Raw genomic sequence first — 21,170 nt, forward strand, 5'->3', positions numbered from 1 at the left:
GGTTACGTTCGTTTGCTCATCGATGATGTCACAATGACTGATTATTACAAAAGAAAAGTTGGAACAATGGGAAAAACTTTGATTGAAACAAAACTAAATGCTAACGGGGTGTTGTCGACATCATTGGATTTGACATCATGGCACGCAGATTATAAACATAAGGTTGGTATGAAACCAGCTGATCAACTAAAGGCTGGGTTATAAGTGTGACAACCTTTCAATCATAGGGTTTAGGGTTCAAGCACCACCTCCAACTCTTTCATTTCAGTGAAACAAATGTAGAATATTAAGTCAACTTTAATCAATCTTACTAATTTTGTACTGAAAAAAATATTGATTATAAAATCACTATGGAACAAAATGTGCAATGTTTAACCAGACTTAGGCAATAGAATTCCAGATGAAACCAAACAAAAAGTAAAATTCTGGCCAATAACAGACTTTGTTGTCTGTAGTAAAGCATACAGGAACATTTCTCAGTTGAACACAAACTTTGTGGATCTAAAACTATAAAAAGCGCTGTAAGTAAAATCTTTTCACATTTGTTTAGGAATCAGTGGCATTCTGGAGTATCATATTCAACAAACTTCACGACGCAAAACGACAGCAAAGCGTTTTTGAACAAACTGTCAGAACTGGAAGCGGCAATGCTACAAGGTAATTAAAACTTGGTAGAAAAACAAAATAAAACCTCCAAACATAACAAACACCTTCTTACCAATTCATTTTACCATCCGTGTATGAACAACTAACAAATACCATGCTCAAGTCCTCCATTCCTATTGCGTACAGTGACAGACAAATAATTTTGTTGAACAAGCATCGTACCTGCGCTTAACAGCCCAACCTCAACAAATAGGTGGAAATCGCAACTAAGTAGAGGTATTTGATTAACTGAACAGAATCAACCGCAGGCAAAAGGCGTAAAATGGGCCTCAACAGAAACCGCATGGTAAACTGACTTGCAGTAATGATCGAGAAGCAGGCAATTGCGTAGATGTTTTTGCGTTTTTATCGAATTTTATGCCAGGTTAGTTTAACAGTTCGTGTGTTTTAATATTGCAATGTGCTAAAAGAAAATGATTGTCTATTGCAAAACCACAGTGCATTACATTGAGTTGAGTTGAGTTTATTTTGCCGGTGATACAAATCGTAGCAGCACAATTGCGCTAAAATATTCACCAAGCCGGAAATAGCTGTGCAAAGTTGAGACGTTACAAAGCGCGACAAAGTTGAGGGCACAGTTGGTGGATGGATGGTAGATGCGCTGCAGCTACACCATATATTAGTCGGATAACATTCATTGCTGGGCATATGTGTTTATTTACGCACTTGGGAAATCTATTTTATAATAGTTTTATAACCATCACGTGTACATTGATCAACATCAAAACTCCCGGAGAGCTTGTATAATTGTTTTCGATTGTGCGTGTTTGTTCGCATAAACCAGGGGTGTGCAACCTTTGTTACGGTGGGGCCAAATACAATTGCCAAAATTAGATCGCAGGCCGCACCTGTGTATAACACAAGGTGATTTTACTTTGTCGCTTACCGAATATGCTTAACTACAAGTAAAATTCACATTTGATTCTCACAGCATATTGTCAGGTCGCCAAAAAATAGCATCGGGCGCATAAATCTACTCAAAAATATATAATAGTTGGATTCGTTTGTCAGTACATTTGAAATCCAAGCGTCTCTGCGGGCCACATAACTTTTATTCAATGGCCGCACACCCATGGCATAAACTATATAACCATATACCTTATCGGATTCATATAGTATTCTTAACATGCAGTGGTGGGTATGGATTTGGCTACGCATTTGGGAAGTATATTTTTGTGTAATAGTTTGATAACCATCATCTGTACATGGATAAAAAAACAAAACTGCCAGAAACCTAGTACATATTGAACACATCTTAGTATAAACTTTTCAACTATCGCTGTTGTCATCATCGGTGCAAAAAACTGTTCTAATTGCTTGTATTACGTGCTGTAGTTAATAATAAAACCCAATTTGTGCTTGTTTTTTGCACGCTTTAGTACCCAGAAGTACAACCCTTCCCTAAAGGAGACACAGTTTGTTTTCGCTCGTTTTGTTTTGTTTTTCACCCGTTTTTTTTTTTTTGTCTAACGGGAGTTTGTTAAACCTTTTTGATTAATAAAGAGTGAATGAGTTCTTTAATTTACACACATCACAGATAATTCCCTCCAGCGGGTTCTTGTATTTTTGACCCCGATTGACCCAGCGGTTTACCCACAGGCCCTCTTTAAAGTAAAAACAAATTAACGGCTGCACTTGCTAAAGTACATGACTCTTTTCATTGTCGACGAATATTGTTGTTTAAACTTTTTTGTATTCTCGCAGTCAAAGCACATCATCCACCCCTCCTCTTCCCAGACGAACCCGCACTTATAGCGCTCCTGACTCTGCCACGAAACAACTTGCACCAGATATCCTCAAAGGTTGGATGTTTTACCGCATATGTATTTTTTTCTGTAGTTGTTTAGTCCAGGGGTTCCCAACTTTTTTTGCTGCTCGTACCCCTTTATCATGTCAGAACACTCTTCGTACCCCAAGAATATTCTGATGGAATTTTTCAGAAAGGCAATTCAGTTACCACAAACTTAATATGTTTCACCCAAGTTGTCTTTTTCTGTAAAACCTCTGGATAATTAAGTGTTTGATTTGCCAGTGTTCAAGAAAATGTCCAACTTTGACACAAATACATCAGGACAAGGCGTCCATCATGTAGGCGGCCTTTCATTTGGCGAAAGCCATTTCTTGCGTTAAAATAGACTGAACACTAAGTGCATGTTTTGCTCTGGGCATTCTTGAAATTTCTGCAAAAACTCGGTATGGTTAAATTACTGGAAAAAACACCGAGACGAAATGCTCCTTTCAAATAGCCCTAATATTTAAAACACAGTGGAAAACCACGAAATATTTTTTGCTTTAAGCCTTTGCTTCAAATTTACAACTTTCATTTTTCCCCCGTTCAGGTACAGAATCAGCATCTCACGCTTTAATCGGAGGAGAGGAACCGATCTCGGATTTCCCCGAATTATTTCGCGAAGCTGGAATCAGCATAATATTCGAATGCACCATCTATGACGCAAGCATTGACGTCATAATGACACCGCTCGTTGCGACAGGACAAGTTTCTGATTTTCCTCCAAGGTACGAAATTATATTTTTGAGTTTTTTTCCAATTTAAGAAACAAAATCATTTCTTGTTTAATTAACGTTGGTGGAATATTATTCAACATTTTTTGTCGAATTCGAACTTTTTGTTTTTACACTAATGAAGAGACAAATAAACCGATCCCGCCCAAAGTAGCCAGCAAATGCAGAAAAGCAGCCCGCTAGGCGGCTTCTTGAGCAAGAGAGGGGGGACAATGCTGGAGCACGAAGCCCTAGCACTGCGCCCTCCCTCGACCAAGAGGAGCGTAGCCGGTCCGTTTTGGCATAATTTTATATCAGCAAGTTACGTTTGTAACTGTAAATGACCTGTACAGGTGATAACAACAGTGATTGTTGAAACGTCTGTACTATGATGTGTTCTATATACACAAGTTCTTTGGCAGTTTTGTTTATGAGTAAATCTTGCCAAGTGTTATTGTTTTTTACCAGATGCAAAAACATGTTTTTACCCCATTGTCAGATAAAAGAACATAATAGGCAAACAATTTAAGATTAGAAAATGTATTTCTGTCTTTTAACTTTCGTGTAGGTGTTCGATATTTGCTCGTAAGCAGATTGACTTAATCGTTTTAATGTGTTTCCGAGCATGTCTGATCACTTATTTTCATTCCAGTTTTAGCATCGGTCTTGATTCCTTCACAGTTTTGGTCGATCAGAGTTTTCAATCCCGCGATTTCAACTTTATGTCCAAACTCGATCATTTCTGGTGTCTGGTGAGTTAGCAAATAGTGAAGCCTATGGTCCACCAGGTTGCGTTCTTGTAAAACAACTAGTATTCTGTTTAGCATCACACCAGTTGAACGACAAATTAGTTATTGTTTGGAGTTCGCTCAAAAGCTAAACTCGGCGAAATTTACTTTCTCGCTATGTTTTGACGCAACAGCATTCGTTGTGACGTGACAATGGTTGTTTGTTGACAGGTTGAGCAAGACAATGATACAATTTTCCCGAGTGGTAGTGATGAAGCTGTGGGAAGGAATCATCCAACTATCAGGTACTATACGTGTTTGGTGCTGATTGGTTTAACACCGAACTAGTTGTGACACTGTGTACTAGAAACGTTAAAATGTTTAACACCAAGATCATTTATTTTACCAAAAATACCTTAAATTGTGCAGTTGAGAAATATTTCTCTGCATAATCTTGCTGAACTGTCTGTAGGTTACGTCTGGGTTAGCATTTGCCAGTGTAGTAAGAACCGCAAACACACACCAAGTGGCAACGATGTTCGTTTTGCATCAACTTAACATTTCTTTAAGGTTTTTAAAATAAAAGTTTCTTTGTCCTGTTGTTTGTTTAAATGAAATCTTGTCTTATTGAAAGGCTGTTTTTACTGTAGAGCACTATATACGGTACCACACCTTCGATTGGCGTATACCACTAAGTGTTTTCATTCCCGGTTTTAGAATTGCAAGTTTTTATGTCCATCCCCAATTTTAACCCCTATTTGACACCACAGACCCGACATCCACGAGTGGGGTCACGTGATCGTGCTTGAGAACCTGCGGCTTCACGGTTCAGCGAGTTTCAAGCAGCCAATCACAGACGAGCCCAGCGATGTCCAGGAGGTGGCGCTATTGATCGACGCCAAAATATCCGGACTTCAGTTGGAACTTTCAAAGTTTGCGGCACAAGCGTTGCAGAGTTGCTTCGTCGTACTGCTACCACCAGAGGGCGAAGCAGAGCAGGGTTTCACGAACGCATCTCGACAGGTTTTACGAAGACAGGCAAGTGTACAGAATATCACAATAATATGAAATATAGTTTTGTTAAAATCATTTGTCAAGTAAAGTTAGTTTAGAGCAGTGTTCTCAATCTTATACAGATCGCATACCACCTGACAACTTTTCTATCGCTGCTTACCACCAAAACCCTGTTTGAATGGATAGCCCAAGAAATAGGCCGGTTTTTTCAACCTGGCTAGCATATTGAGCAATTTCAAAATAATGTCCAAAACGCCCACACCACGGCTGATCAGTTTTGTTAGGCTTAAATTCGGTATATCACAGAAAGCTTCTCGCGTACCACCTATAGAGTTTCATACCACACTTTGAGAACCACTGGATTAGAGTTAGATTATGCCGAAATTGGTTCAAAATTTTGTACGATGTTTAGCAGATTTTAATCGAGTACCGAGTACTAAAAAGCCGCTGTTCGCTACAGAGTACTCGGGTACTCGCTCGACCCGGCCAATTCTTATAATAGTAATAATTACTGTAAGATGTGGCCTCAAGTAGGATTCTATCCATCCATAATCGAGTTTAGAGATCGTTTCATGTTTTACAATGTTTTTCCCCATACATTACACTTTCGCGACTAGTGTAAATGGTTTACATTGGAAATAATGACAATAGCGGTTTTAAAAACCTTTGCAATAAAATATAGTCACCATAAGATGAACATATTCATACTGGGATTAGCCCTAGTGCAGAGCAGCAATCCCGGCATGCATATCGACCGCAGGCTAGATTTTTCTAACCTGTACCTTGCGAAATGGGAATGCTTGGGAGACCAGCTGATTCAGTACAACGCCTTTAATAGGCCTGGCGTGCTGTGATTTAGTCATCATGTACAAGCATGGCACATTGTGTGTTTTGTTTTAATCAAGCCAATCTTTCAAGTCCCTGCCTAGTGTTGTTTAGTAATAAGAGCAATTATTTTACATGTTGTCAGTTAGTTACAAACTTATATCGAGTCTAGAGGATCGAAACTACTACACAAGCCTATATTGCAATAATTTGGTTCAAAAAACTGGTCCACTCGGGTTCTAATCCCATCTCGGTCGCTTGTGTTTCCCTGAGCAAGAAACTTAAGCGAAATTGCTCCGAGAACTCATTGTGAGCATAACGCATTCAGACGTTGCCCGCCCACCGAGGATAAAAGTGAAACAAACAAACAATTCTTCGTCGACCGAACTCATAGAAATCACATTTTTCAGATGACTACAGGAGACGGTGTGAGGATAAAAACCCGTCACGCATCGCCGCGTTTCCCATCAACTTACAAATACACGGTTGCGTGCGTCGAAGTGGAACTGTTACGTGTCAATGCCTTCATTATTTCGTCAGATGACGTCAGATGTGCTGAGTGCGTCATCGTTCGGGTTGACCAGTTCAAGGTCAGTCGGGTCAAATAAGTTTTTTCAAACGCTGCATGAGGTGGGTGGACAGTGGTTCTCAACTCGTTTCAGCCCATGGACCACCAGTTAAATAAATGAATATCGTAGACCAGTCCAGTGTTAATTAATAATAAAAAACATCCACAACAAGCATATTGGCCTGAAATATATTTCTTCGGAACAAAATTTCTAATACTTGTAACACAATTGGCAGCTAACAATAAATGTTCAATAACTTGGATAAGCTTTTTTGCACTGAATATTCAATATACTTTATTCAACTATTTCCATTATTTCACCAAATATAAGTACCGCCCTGTGGACCAACTAAAAATCATCATGGACCACTAGTTGAGAACCACTGCACTATTTAAATGCATGACCACTAACTTGGCACCATAAAATACTTATGTTGTCTTGCTGCAGACCGATGTCGTTTAGAGTTAGACCAAATGCTATAAAATTTGTAAATATTTTTTTTCCAAATTGATTCGATTAAATTCTTTACGCAGGCTGAGATCACCGGAGGCAGCGATGACGTCATAGGCAGTACGAACCGCGTCATCAGTCTGGTTGGTGTTGCTATAGCGACCGTGCATAACCCCTTTTATTCTGCATTCGCGTCGTACGAGGCTGGGCGAAATGGGAGTCGGTCTCTTGGAGCAACGGTCAGCCCCAGTATGCGCAGGCAGCAGACCGTAGCGGCCGCTTATACGTGCCAGAACGCTGCGCTGATGGGATCTTGCCGGATGGCTTTCAGTTTGCTTGAGGTAAGGCGATAATTTATTTCATTCAACTAATATGTTTATGCTAGAGTGTAAACTTTATTGTGTACCTCGTTTTTGGCTGTAACTTTTCTGGTGAATTTTTACTCTGAAATGCCATCTTTTTGACATTGCGAAAATTACCCCTGAATTTGCGTTTTATAGCATTTTTTAAACCAAAACGAAAAAAAACTAGAATAGTATTTGTAGCGGTTGCAATTAATGGTATTCAGAAAAAGGTGGTTTTGTTTTTAGAAACACCTTCGTTTTACGTTTACGTACGATTAGAATTTTCTTCGTTATTCCAGCTCAATTACTCAACCAAGCATGAGATTTTGGACGACGAATTTGGCGGGGAAAACATTTCCTCGTTCGACCAATCAGCGACGAGCTTCGGTCGGGTCGCGGAACAGGCGGGAAAACGAGCACGTGGAGTGAAGCGCCATCTAGCGGTGACCTTGACATCAGAAGGCGAGGTCGTCCTCCAGTGGTCACCCGCCCTCCACGCGATGGTGCATTACCAAATCATCGAAATTTTCAATATACTGGCTCCCTATCTCAAACGCAAGGGGATTTCCAAAAAATCACCTCCCTCTACGTCACAACTGCCATTGTTCGGCAACAACGGCGACCAGGGAAAGTTCCGTTCGCGTAGGCATAACAGTATTCGGGTTGGAATGCATGGAGATGGTTACTCTAGCGCCCCCAGTGATGTGTTCGAGATGAGCGTCAATCTAGCGCCTCTAGTGGTGCAGCTCGACGTCACTACGAAGCAGTGTGTGAAATTTTGTGTCTCCGAACTGAGGTAGGTTGGTTTTAAGGAATAACTGAAAACGGTAGTGGTTCCCAACCAGAGAGGAATTCCTATCAAGATAATTTTAAAACTTTCGGGGAGGAAATTACTTTAATTTGTACGCGTGGTTTGTTAATAGACACTCAAGCTCTGGGAATATAACCTGTGAAGTTTATAAAATACACAATTTTAAACATTAGTATTGAATTGGAAAGAAGCACTAGCTGATCTTGTATTTTGCTTCGGTAGCATCGATGCAATGCAACTATTTTTTCATTTCGTTTTTTTCCAGTTGCGAACAGTCGGAGCACGTGACTGCAATGAGGTGTGACGAGGTTGCCATAGTGATGGACGACAATCAGATTCTGACTTTCACCAACAACATTGTCGAGTTGTCGTCATACAACGCGGATTGTCAACGGGACAGGTTGGCTAGATGTAGAATGTGATGAATTGACCAGCAAACAAACTAACAGCTAGCAATAGTACAGTAAACCAATGGAGGATAAAATCCTTGGCAAAACAGAATCAGACGGTTCAAATGAAGGAATATATATATAGCCTATGTGGCATCATCAGTTCCTGGAAATCGAAGTACAAAGCGATATAAAAATGAGTGCTAGAACAAACACGCTAAAATAAACAAAATAAAAGATTGGTTCAGGTGGCTTTGGCAGTTAGTAACAGCAATCCCTTGCAACAGTACGGCTAGACACTTATCTGAGAGCAATAATGTTTTTACCAAAAAGGCTATTAAGCGTAATTTTTTTAATCATAAAATAAAACAACTTGCAATGAAAATAGTTTTGTGACATTAAGAAAATAAATCATACTACGCCAGGCCCATTGAAGGCGTCATACCGAATCAAGGCGGACACCAAGCATTGCCATATGACAAGACACAGGATAGAAAAAGTCTAGTTCATCTTGTATATCAACAAAATCAAACAATTTGCAAAGAATATAGCTTTGTAAAATTAAACAACGTTTTTACAGGCAAAGATTTCCGGACCTACGAACTCCGACCAACAGGGCTTGGGCTTTCAGCATCGACACTTGCAGATTAAATTTCCCATATAAATACGATTTTGCCGCAACTTTCGACCAAACTATCACCACGTGGAAATGGGTGAAGGGGCTTTACCGGAAGACATCACATCCGTTCAGGTACAAACATAATTAAATAAAAAAAGTACAAATAAAAAACAAATAGGAATACCAAACACAGACTTACAACGTAAATTGTTCCTCTTATTTGATTAAAGACAACTGCCAGAGGGCTTGTATATATTTAATACATTTGAGAGGTTTCAACAATCGTTGTTGTCATGATCTGTGCTAATTCTGCTTTATGTGGCAATTACTATAGAACAGTGGCTCTAAACATGTAGTATGTTTACTATTACTGGTACGCCGGAGATCTCAAGGTGGTATGCGAGTAACGTTTTCCTGTACCCAATTCAAGTCAGATCATAAAAAGAACAGGCTAGCTCCTGGTCTACCCATTTAAACAGGGTTTAGGTAGTACGCAGCGATAGAAAATAGTCGTCGCGATCAGCATAATGTTGAGAACCATTGCTTTAGATTCTAAAGTTTAGAAGCTCTCGCGGTTTTGATGTGATGCTGCGATTATTATCATCTTATTAGTACGCCGATTGAAGGCGCCTTCTATATATGAGTATGACATGATCACTGGTCTGCATGAACGCTTCAGGGCTGATCCCAGTTATAATCATGTGTTAATTATTGCTGATTTTCCTATTTGTTTTGATTGTTTTTTACAGAAGCGCGAAGTTGCCTCCCGATCTTTTCATCACTGTGACGCAGTTCACGTTCGAGCTCGCTGATTGGTTGTTCGAGTGTCGTCTCCATGACAACCACGAGCTTATGATGGATGAGTGGACGGAGAGTGAGAAGAGGAGACGTGTGCTCGACCAGCGGATGGCCGAAATGCGGCGCCAGAGAGGCGAGATTCTTCCCGCCAAAAAGGTGACGTCACACGCTGTGTTGTACAATCCTGTGCTGAGTCAGCATATTTAGGTGTAACGATTGTTTGCTGAGTCAGAATTGCGCTGATCATGATTATGTAACAATATAATGTTGTATTATTTAGAAAACTTATCAGCTATCTCCAAGTTTCGTTTGTAAATATTTTTTTCGGTATTTTTTTCTGAATTTTACCAAAAACCATAAAAAATGAATTTTACTAAACACGACGGACTAATAAGTGACTAAAATCGTTTAAGTTTTTAGAAAGCAGGTACGAGTTTCTTGCAGTGTTGCACAAAACATTTTATTAGTTTCAACCTCAGCTTAGCAATATTTGACCGAACCCAAGGTTGAGGAGCTCTACTGCCGCCTAGAGGAGGAAAGCATCAAGATATACTTGGGCCGCTGCAGGGACTTTCACGGCCCCGGGGATGCTCCTGTTTACCCTATGCCTGGCCCCAACCGGCCCCCAATGCCCCACCAGAAGTCTCCGCCCCAGGACAGCCCCAACCCGTGCATTTTTTCTTGGTGTGTGGGGGAACTTACACTCTCAGGTTCGGGTGTTCCCCTGCCTGCCTGCTCACTTTTCGGTTTGGAACAAATTGATTGTGACGTAACACGCGTTTTTGTGTTTGTTTGTATGACGTCAGATATAGGGTTTTCCAAATTATCATGAAAATTTGGCGATTTTAAATATCCTGAAAAAATTACAGAAGTAGAAAATCTTCTTGAGAGAAAATACTGTTTAATATTGAAAAGACAACAACTTTGTTTTAAATAACAACTTATTTTGATTTCATTGTGTGGAGACGTATCTGACGTCATATTGCCAATAGGTGATTTGGCGGGAAACAAACTGTCACGTGGCATGTTCAGTGATGCGTGCTACTAACATCCGGGATGTTTATGTTGCAAGAAGTTGTTGTGATTTTGGCTGCCGGGAAATGCGGGCGCATACCTGAACAGTGTTTCCCATAATTAAGTGATACATCAAGATCAGAATATTTTCGATTTTTTACCGAAAATGCTGAAATGCATTTTTGGCCAAAAAATCGTTGATTGGGCGTTTTTCTTTTCAGGATTTATTTGCAGAAAAATTATTATTCAAAGAATATGTTTTAAATTTAAACGTTTGTAACTCCTAAAAAGGTGTTTTTTTTATTTTGTTGATTAAAACAAATTAACAAAAACAAGTCTCAAGCAGCTGCAAATATTTGATTTTCTGCTTATTTTGTTGCCTTGCATGTTGCGCCACCACGTGTCAGGTGGAGGAGCTCTACCGCAAGTTGGCGCACACGAACATCAAAATTTATCAGACGCGATCTCGCAAAATGTACAAACACCGCAGTCCGTCTGTTCTCCTCACTTGGTCACTCACTAATTTCACCGCGTCAGGTTGGTTGTTTCTGCTGCTGAGATGTTGAATCGGTGTGAATTTTAAACCAGTACGCCGCGAGGGAAATTTCCAACTGTGCCGCTAAATATTCGCCATATTTTAAATTGGAAACATTCCTGGTGTTTTCGGACCTAATGGCGAAATACTGGTGTACATTACAACATCTCAAAGCCGATTTTTTTCTTATTTGTCGTAAAAATGTATCCTCACCCACCACAATAATGTGGCAAATTTTTTTTTTAACTTATCCATTGGTCAAACATAATTGGGGTAATGCTAAAAATTAACACTCGAAGTGGGGATGAAAAAATTGAAACTTTTTTTATGTCACCAATATTTAATGTTTCCCAACGTGTGGAGTATGTTGTCCAACCTCAAACACTGTTCAAAACGTTCTTCATGTTAACTAACAAAAACTTGGTTTTGGGGGCATTTTTACGTTTTTAATTCCTACTTCTGATTTTTAACAACGACGTTATAGTTGGTCGCGTTAAACTCGCTCGCAACCCGCTTCATGCTCCACGCAAACGCGAGCAACACAGTTTAAGCTTTAGCGCATAATTCTAACTCCGGTATGAGGAAGTGTGAACATCTCAGCATTTGCATGACGTGCTACCCAATGACGTTTGCTGTGACGTTGTTATGACATTTGTGTTGTTGAGCATGTTTATTTGTTTTGTGTTTATAAATCATAATCTATTTTCTGTTGTCAAACTTTATAATTTGGCAATACTTTTTAATTTTTATTTCTCGCGAACCAAGTCTTTAAACCAGTGGTTCCCAACCAGGGGGAAATTCAAAAAAAATAAAATATTTTTCAGTTAAGTTCAGGATATATAATACAAAGAGGAATATTAGAGGCTGTATAGAGCTTATAATCGAATTTCTGTCATAAAAAAAATTACATTAAAATCTTAATGTAAACGATACTTAATTTGTAGGGGGGAATTAGATTTGAATATCGCCAAAAGGGGGCACAGGACAAAAAAGGTTGGGAACCACTGCTTTAGACTATGAGTTGTAATAATTGTTCACTAGCAAAATATTAAGCAAATTTTTCATTGATAACAGTACTTGCTGACGAAACAATGCATGGAATGCGAAACGCGATGGAAACAATCAAAACAATCGACCACGTGTCTCCATTTCCGTACAAGAATTTCGACGGTATGAAGTTTTAGAATAATCTCGACCTATTTTATTGTGACGTATATTTGATTGACAGGTGACGACCCGGAATTTGTGACGTTGTGGTGTCGTCACATCCGGTTAAACGCTGGACGTCATCAAGTCAGATTACGTAACTACCCGCAGTGTATGATGGATTATACGGATTGGAAAGTAGAGGGGAAATTTTGCGGAGCTGAACAAAAGGGACCACCATCTGCACAGAGGACAGGTTCGTAGCAGTGGTGGGATTCACCCGGTTCGCACAGGTTCCATAGAACCGTCTCACCAAATTTTATGAGATCAGCGAACCGGTCAGCATTACTGGTTACTGTCAATGGACTTTTTGTAACAGAACTGGCTGAAAAATATGACTTTTGTGATAGAACCAGCCGACAAAAAAAATTGGAATCCCACCGCTGGTTGGTAGGCAAATATGCGAGGGCGCCTAATACGTTTAAGTCTTCTGGTAGCGGGTTCGAATCCCATGACGTTTTGTCCATTTTTTCCTGACTTACTTTGGTACAAATATTTTGGGAGCAATAAATCGGCAAAGAGGATTAACAGGAAATAAAACTATGAGTTTTAACTTGGATAATAACGATAAATTTTAATATTTTTGCACGTGTCGGTTTAGGAATCCATCTGTTCTACGGTTGTCTAACGTGACCTTGTTTTTTTTTTCTGTTGGCCTTAGGAAACACAATTCGCGAATCTTCACATAATCTTCCTAAAATATACACTGTATTATATATAGAGTACGTTCCTCTACCGGCTCCGTGGGATCGTGCAGCAGTTTTACGGAACATGCCAGCGCTCAAGTTCTACTATGATCTCACCAGTGAAGTGAACACTTTTAACATGGCTTGGGGTCCGTGCTGGGATCCGGCCTGGTCACAGGTAATAGGTCTGGTTGTAACAAAAGTGTTTCCTAAAATATTTTTGTTGAGGATAGGTTGCCAAAATAATAAACTCTTTAAATGTTAAAATTTAGACCATGCATATTGCCTTCTATGGCAGTGCCAGATTTTTGTTTAAATATATTGGTGTGATGTATATTTTAAAGTTTCGGCTGAAATCTTTAGCATGCACCAGAAAAAGAGCTTACTCCTCGCAAAAAATCCCGAAAAGATAGCCTACATTAGACTAGGCCACAGGTGTTATACTGAACAAATCGAATGTTGATTTTTACAGGGCAATAGCCTAGAAAGATGTATTACGAACCCTAGATAAGTGCCTGTCGTGGGTTCGAATCCCACTGCGGGAAAGAACCCTTTCAACCCTAGCTTTGCCGCTTGGGAATGCTTTTTGAAGAAAATCCAAACTTACGTATTTCCATAATTTGTTTTCAGGTAAATCTTGCATTCAACTTGCTCAGCAAACTGTCGGTTGATCCCAGCAACCCCCTCCCGTGGTGGGATAAATCAAGGTTACTATTCCACGGAAGACTTGCCATGTTTATGGAAAGGTTGGGAATACATTTATTTCATATTTTTAATCTATTTATTGGATTACTTTTCCTTGGCACTTTGTTAAAAACCCAAATCTGCCGTGTATTCGCTTTTGTTCATTGGAATTTTTCGCGTTGATGAATTGGTCACACATGTTGGCATATATAGTGTTGTAATTAGCCATATGCATGGTATCATGAAATGCAAACATTTTTTAAATTACTTGTAATGTTTAGGAGTTGGTGTATTGCAAAATTTGGTGTGCGAAATCAGGGTATCAATCTTGAGTCTAGGGGTAAAGTAAGCTATTGAAGTCAAAACGGGTAAACGACTTTAAAGGTTGCAAAACTATGTTTAAACTTTCCTGCATCACAACTCTTAAACCTGCTTTATTATCACAGAGCCAACCTTCTCCATCTGGCATCACTGGATCCTTACAACACAACAGAACATATGCACTGGGATTGGAAGAACATGAGTATGGATTGGACGCCAGGATGCTTCTTGTTTAAGGTAAACGGCACCATATCCTTGTTTATACCAAGGATGGGAAACCTATGGCCTTTTGGGCCTCCACGTGTAACTTTTAGTGAAGTGGTTCTTAATGCATAATAGTTTGTGCTACGTTGAAATTTACTTTAAGGTGGCATTACAGAATTTTTAAAAAAAAAGAAACTTGATCCATACTGTGTATTCAAATAGCGGATAACTTTTTATCTCACAAAATTGACTTCCTTATATTTTGCCCACAAGGCCTGACAAATTATCCCTTGGGGTTAAAAAATAGTGCATTGAACTCACTGGTTGTTGTTTTTTCCAGAGTTCCGATATATAGCTTAGCGTTCAGATTGTACTTTGCATTTGCAGACAGAGGCAAAAACAAGCATACTTTACTTTTACGTCGTTAACTTTCACATTGTCAAACAAGGTTAGATTAGTCGCTACGAGATTCGAACCGGCGCCCTTGTGAACACCAAACCCTCCTACTGACCACTTCTACATGTCAATCAAATGTTAAACTCAGGGTGACCTCGACATTCACATCCGCAACGCGTCCAAGTACGACGATATCCGCTTTCTGCATCTTCCCAACCTCATCATGGAATGCTCGTTTGACTGGATCTGTCTGCAAGGCGCCAACCCGCACGATCATCACGTGGTCAACCCCAGCGCTCCGGATAAAATCGAAGGCGAGTTGCGAACTTAATAAGAGATTACATCAGGATTAATTTATCTGCATCAATTTAAAATTTATTTTTTAAAAAAGGCATAAGCAGCATTATAACAATTTTTTATGTGACGTCACAATATACGACAAAGAAATTGTTCTAATTTGACCCAATCCCCTCAAAATGGCTTATACTAGTAATTTGCAAGATATGATATCCCACAAGCGTTTGTATGTTAACGCCAGAAACTTAAATGGTCGATTTAAACAGAACTTTTACCGAGCCGACTGGCGATCATATTCATACGTCAGAGCCTTACATTATTATTTGCGCTTTCCCCGAACCGACAGGCGACGCAAACAACCACGATTCGTTCCGTTACTTCCGCTCGCGAAACATCGACCTGTCAATCAAACTCGACACACGCCAGTCACGTGACCAAGCGCCGGATGACGTCGACAACACGTCACAGACGAACCACGTGCGACCTGAAGTGCTGCTATACAGGTGAGAACCATCGGTAACCATCGGTGTATCGTTTACCCCAGGGTGTACAAAACTTGATGGGGTGGACTGGGGAATACTAGATCCAATATACTTGTGACCAGGTAACACAATAGGCAGGTTTGCGCTTTAGAACAGACTGACTGGAGTGTACCATACGTGGTACAAACTTTCTCTTGGTAATGGTTCTTTTTGCAGTAGAGAGTCAATTACAACTTACAGTTTTCAATAAGTTATTGGCCATTAGGGATGTGACAAGCCGAGCCAGATCCCGAGTACTCGGTACCGAGCATCGCTGTTTTTAATGCACAACTGAGTTGCACAAACTGATTTGGGCATTAATTTTGCATATTTATGCCCATGTGTATACGAAACTAGTGTTCGAAAGGGTATCCAAGAACAAGTATTACCGTTGTATTAAATGCGTCAACGCGTATTTGTGGGGTCTGTACAGCCTAATACACCGCTGGTGACTTTGTTTTTTTTTAGCACCACCCTGCGGTGGCTGAGCAACTTCATGAACGCGATCAACGCAGTAGCTAGGCCGATTTGCAAGGGAGCGATTTTCGGGAACCAAGCTCCTGCCAAACTCAAGTTGAGTCGTCACTACAGGAAGGCCAAAGTGTCATTCGCCTTCCCTGAACTAAAGGTAACGTCATAATGTCTTATATGACGCCATAACTTCCATAATGACATATAAAAACATATTTAAATCCGGCATCTACCCGAAAGTAGCTCATTTAATTAATAATGTACTCGTTTATGTCGTATTAAGTAGTGATGCACCGAACCCGCCTAAAAAGGTTCGGACCGAAACCGAATATTCGGCCATGAGGCCGAATAATTTCGGCCGAATCAGGCCGAACCTAAAATCCCCGTTTTTTGGATGGTTTCAACTGAACCTTGTGTTGTTGATGCGAGTGAACTCAATTTTGACAAACTAAAATCGCTTTCACACGTGGTAAAGTTTGCTAAACATCTAATATTTTGCAAACAACGTGGCTGTTATTTCATAGATACAACAAAAAGTTAATTAATGATGTTTCGTATGGGCGTAAATGAAATTTAAGGCATTAATTCCATGCAATAAAAAAGTTCGGTTTCGGCCGAATTTTCAAAAAAGTTCGGGCCGAAACCGAAACATTGGAAAACAGCGGATTCGGCCGAAATGTTTCGGCCAACCGAAACTTCGGTGCATCACTAGTATTAAGCACACGTGAAGAGTGAAAAAAAATAGCCTGGGTGGGATTCGAACCCTTGACATTATGTTCTGTATCACAAACATTGCATTGTTTTCAACAAACTTGTGGAAACATCTTGCTGCTGTTTGTCAACATAACAACTTTTTTAATTCTTGTAGATAAACAACATATATGGTTGATTTTTGCATAACTTTACATCAGACGAAATAACACAGCTAAAAATGTTTCTGTAATCAAGTGGAATTTTGACAAAACTCATAATTTCCCCCCCAGGTTTCTTACTGGTCATCATACGCCCAGCAGCTCGGTATTGAGTGGTTGTGCGGATCAGGTGAAGTGGAATTTATCTTCCGACTTGTCATCATCCCGTATGAGGGAGATCTGATCCGCAGGAGTTTGGGAGATTGGTCAGTGATCAGCACCACAAGTGAACTGAAGGACACCAAGGTAAGAAAGAAGAGATATGATGGGAATGGTTCGGTTCCTGCAATATAGTTGGGTTGCAAAGTGGATCTGTGTAGAACGATTTGTACCGAGCATCGCCAACTTGTATGCTCGAAACTTAACCCAACTCTGCTAAACAATGCACAATGATAAGCAAAGGTTAAAGGAATGAACACATTTAATGACATTTTGAGTCAGAATAATTGTCACAGGTGTAAAGTAACGCGAGTCAAACTAAACTGACCGCTCAAATCTTCGAAGAGCCGAGCAAAAGAACAACCAATTTCGTATCTAAAGACAACAAGTTGAAACATCATGTTTTACTTAATCAATAAAAAAGCATCAGCCTATAAATGATAAGTAAGCTGCAGACAGTGCACACTTTTTCGACCATTAAGATCTAATTGTAACAATAGATTAACCGCATTGACTAACATTTAACGGCACTGCAGTTAAATTGCTACACTAGCCAATACGGCCTATGTCTTTTCACCAGCTGCACTAATGGGGCCTTATGAGTTGAAACAGCGTGCACAGTATGCAGCTTGTAATAGGTGCTTTATGTCCAGTCGTGGCACCGAACAGGATAGGTGGGGAATGGCTTTTCAGCCTGTTACTCCCAACAAACTGAAGTGCCGTTAGATGGCTACACTAGCCAATACCGCCAATCTCTTGTCACCAACTGCACTGACGAGACCTTATGCGCACTGCTTGCAGCTTACTTATTTAATCAAGTTTGTTTACCAAACCATTTTTACCTCTCAGGTCTATTTGCTGCGAAGGCGGGAAAATATGGATGTGACGTCATCGCCATCGAGTCGATCGATCGGTTTGGAACGAAATTTCTTCATGAGTTTGTCCAAGATGTCGTATCGACGCGATAACGTTTCTGACGTCACAATGACAAGTGATGCGTCATCGCCAACGAAACCCGGTAGTGGAAAAGGTCGGAAAGTTTTTTTGTGTTTTTTTCTAATTTCCACACTAAAGTGGCCACGCTCTTTACTATCAAAAACGTTTAATATTATGTCGGTCGTTAAACGGCAGAAAATTGCAAGACCAAATATTTTAGTCAAAAATATGTTTTGATCGGTTTTGGCCTCTTGCCGCATTCGAACCGATTTAAACCAAAATCCATTTGGAACAAAATTCAGTTTTGTGTGAATATAGTCACGAAGTATTTAAGTTTCATAAGCTTTTCGCCGGTTGCAAACCATTGGGAAAATCCAGAATCTTTGTGATAAAAGATAAGAACTCTGCGTCATCTTAACGTTGCGAAAATCTAGCCTTGGTGGGATTTGAACCCACGGCTTCAGACTTGCTGGGGCTAGAAACACAACCTCAGTTAAACCGGATTCGGTTAATCCAGATCTTCACCTAATTCGGGCAAAACTTAAGGTACAATTGATTCGTAATGTGGTAAGGCTTTAACTAATCGAGATCAGTTAATCCGGATCTTTGCCTAATCCGGACACAGCTTTTAGTCCAAACAGGTCCGGATTAACGAAGGTTTACTGTACTTGGTATATTGGTGTTCTTCACAATGTTTCCATTGTAACTCAGGCACAACAAGGAGCCAATATCGAGGCGAGTTCGACGAATCAAAATATCGGAGAAGTAAGAGACAGAAAAAACCTACATCCCCCACCAAGCGGCCACAAAGCAGGTAAGAAGGGGAAAAATTAAGTTAAGCAAAATGGGTACATGCTTGGGGCGTTAGGGGAGCTACCATACTTCCCCTAATCCAGTTTACCATGGTTTCTATGTTGCAAGGAAAGCATATATTTCTGCTTAAGCGATTGTTGCAACGTTTGTATTCCAATGTATCCACTATATGCAAGCTTTTGGGTAGTTTTCTATTCAATCAAAATACACACAGATGTATACAAGGGTGGCGTTGGGCCTTAAATAGAAGGGCTGTTATAAATCCAATGGTATCCCGTTTCTTTGATAATATGTTGAAAAAAAAAACAGTTATAAAAAGATAAAAAATGGTTAAATTGAAAATTAATACTTCCAAAGGAAAAAAATAAATACGTTTTTCCGTACTTACTCCCAATTAGATCAATTTTGGCTTGATTTAAAAAATATATATATTTTTATATATAGGCCTATCTGTAATTGTTTTAAATTGTGCCAAAAAATGCTCTTCTGGTACTGTAGTATCGACACTGTCACCTCTTATTCGGCAATGAGTTTTAAAAATCGAAAAATTACCGAGCACTGGTCTCATTGTTGTCTCTGTTATATTTTCAGGCAAAACCTGGTCGTGCACGATCTTAAGGCAATGTGGACGATTGAAAACCGCGACGTGGCTTACGGGTTGTACGAAGGCTACAATAAATCAGCGGTGCTTCGTCGAAATCTGAGCACGAAGATTTTAAGCAAATTCAGGATTGGGGCTGATTCTGGTGAGAAAAATATTTACAAATAAATGATCGAAAAAATATTTAGTCATTCATCATATATGAGTGTGCCGTGATCGCTGGTCTGCATGAATGCTTCGGATCTTAACTCATTTATTTTGATTTTAAGGCATATTTCATTTGCTTAACAGCCATTTAAGAGTCTTAGGACTTTCCAAACCAGCGTGACTTCTAAATTTAAGTTTTGTTGATGAGCGTTACAATGTTATGTGGCATTTTTGATGTGGTAAATATTTCTAAGTCTTCATCTAACCAGCACAGAGTAAACTTTCATATGGAAGTTCTATTTATCAGAATTACAAAATTATGCGACATTTTGGGGCCCGGAAAATGTTTCTTTTCGTTTGTTGTTGCAAGAAAAAAGTTTTGTTAAAAGTTAAAGAAAACAGGAGGTTTCCTTGACGTTGTTTAAACACTGAAAGAAGACGTTAGTAGAATAAATGCATGGTAGTTCCAAACTTAAGAACTGAACTTCACGCCCTTCGATCTATTTCTATTTTTCTGCAAAGTTTTAACGAGGAAGTTTTTGTTAACAGGTTAAAAATGGTCATCTGTTAATTAAATAAATGAAACTTTTCTTTGTTTTCACTTCTTGATGGAACCGAAAAAAATCTTCAAACAATCTGAGATTTAAAATTTAATCTTGTGTTGTTTCCTATTTTTAGTGGAGCAGATGGGAGGAGGGAGTGGGAGCAGACGGACCTCCCAGATGACTCCGGATTCGGATGCAGGAACCGGATTCGGTCAAGAAGGAATGGATCCGAGTTACATGTTGAGGAAACTTCGAGACGAATCGAAAATGGAGTAAGTTTAAGTTTCGGATCCCACTTACCCGATTAAATGCGAGTATTCGAAGTCATTTCGAATCTTTAAAGCACTACTGATTTGAAATTTGTAGGAATTAAAAAAATACTGGTTTGAATCTATAGGAATCGAATCATTCGAATGCTTTTGTTTTCGAATCTGTTGGATTCTAGTACCTCTGATTTCGAATCTGTGGGATTCGATATGTTAACCTTATTTATCACTAAATATAATGTCCACTTGTTGTCGCAGATCTGTGGTTGGGGCCGAGGATCAGAAGACAGTTCAGCAACAGTTAAAGGGGATCACGGCTTCTACTATGGACGATGTTGTCAACAAAAACTGGCTCATCAAATTTGTCAACTGCCAAGCTATGCTGAAGGTGGGTAGGAAATTTGCTTGGTAACCATGGGGTCGTGAGTTCGAATCTCAACTTGGGTGTTTATTGTTACAGTATTTTTGCCTTGGTGATATTTGTTTGACTTGGGGAAATCATAAATTCTAGACAAAAACATTTTATTCCACCGTTTTTAGCCTCAAATTTCCTTGTTGTGCAATTATTTTGTGTTATGAAATGCCCGAAATTGGAAGAGTTTTTCAAAACAGAAATATCTTGGCAAAATGAAATATATTTTATTTTTTGGTTAGCTTGAACGCTTCAGGGCCGATGCCAATCTTAATGTAGATATGGGTTCTTCACATTTATACACTTTTGACTAGGGTTATGCTTCTGTAG

General features: G+C 39.6%; 1 protein-coding gene across 2 annotated transcripts in view; it reads left to right on the top strand.

Moving 5' to 3' along the window:
• The window catches only part of LOC145227742 (bridge-like lipid transfer protein family member 2), a 33,149-nt gene that overhangs the window by 3,811 nt on the left and 8,168 nt on the right, over positions 1–21,170 (top strand). Inside the window, exons 8-35 of one of the 2 annotated variants that reach the window (XM_080092652.1) lie at positions 2–162; positions 551–657; positions 2,371–2,468; positions 3,006–3,183; positions 3,821–3,920; positions 4,128–4,201; positions 4,667–4,934; positions 6,146–6,325; positions 6,838–7,095; positions 7,398–7,894; positions 8,175–8,309; positions 8,879–9,049; positions 9,667–9,871; positions 10,221–10,425; positions 12,339–12,434; positions 12,493–12,666; positions 13,192–13,334; positions 13,787–13,902; positions 14,287–14,398; positions 14,910–15,075; positions 15,405–15,561; positions 16,048–16,207; positions 17,034–17,207; positions 17,970–18,150; positions 18,768–18,870; positions 19,461–19,615; positions 20,296–20,434; positions 20,687–20,816. In XM_080092652.1, the coding sequence (XP_079948778.1) occupies positions 2–162; positions 551–657; positions 2,371–2,468; positions 3,006–3,183; positions 3,821–3,920; positions 4,128–4,201; positions 4,667–4,934; positions 6,146–6,325; positions 6,838–7,095; positions 7,398–7,894; positions 8,175–8,309; positions 8,879–9,049; positions 9,667–9,871; positions 10,221–10,425; positions 12,339–12,434; positions 12,493–12,666; positions 13,192–13,334; positions 13,787–13,902; positions 14,287–14,398; positions 14,910–15,075; positions 15,405–15,561; positions 16,048–16,207; positions 17,034–17,207; positions 17,970–18,150; positions 18,768–18,870; positions 19,461–19,615; positions 20,296–20,434; positions 20,687–20,816 (4,643 nt within the window). Of the gene's footprint in view, position 1; positions 163–550; positions 658–2,370; positions 2,469–3,005; positions 3,184–3,820; positions 3,921–4,127; positions 4,202–4,666; positions 4,935–6,145; positions 6,326–6,837; positions 7,096–7,397; positions 7,895–8,174; positions 8,310–8,878; positions 9,050–9,666; positions 9,872–10,220; positions 10,426–11,136; positions 11,267–12,338; positions 12,435–12,492; positions 12,667–13,191; positions 13,335–13,786; positions 13,903–14,286; positions 14,399–14,909; positions 15,076–15,404; positions 15,562–16,047; positions 16,208–17,033; positions 17,208–17,969; positions 18,151–18,767; positions 18,871–19,460; positions 19,616–20,295; positions 20,435–20,686; positions 20,817–21,170 lie in introns of both variants that reach the window. The other variant, XM_080092653.1, reaches the window with a different exon arrangement.

This window comes from Phallusia mammillata, chromosome 5 (assembly GCF_965637545.1).
Source record: "Phallusia mammillata chromosome 5, kaPhaMamm4.hap1.1, whole genome shotgun sequence".
Lineage (NCBI taxonomy): Eukaryota > Metazoa > Chordata > Ascidiacea > Phlebobranchia > Ascidiidae > Phallusia > Phallusia mammillata.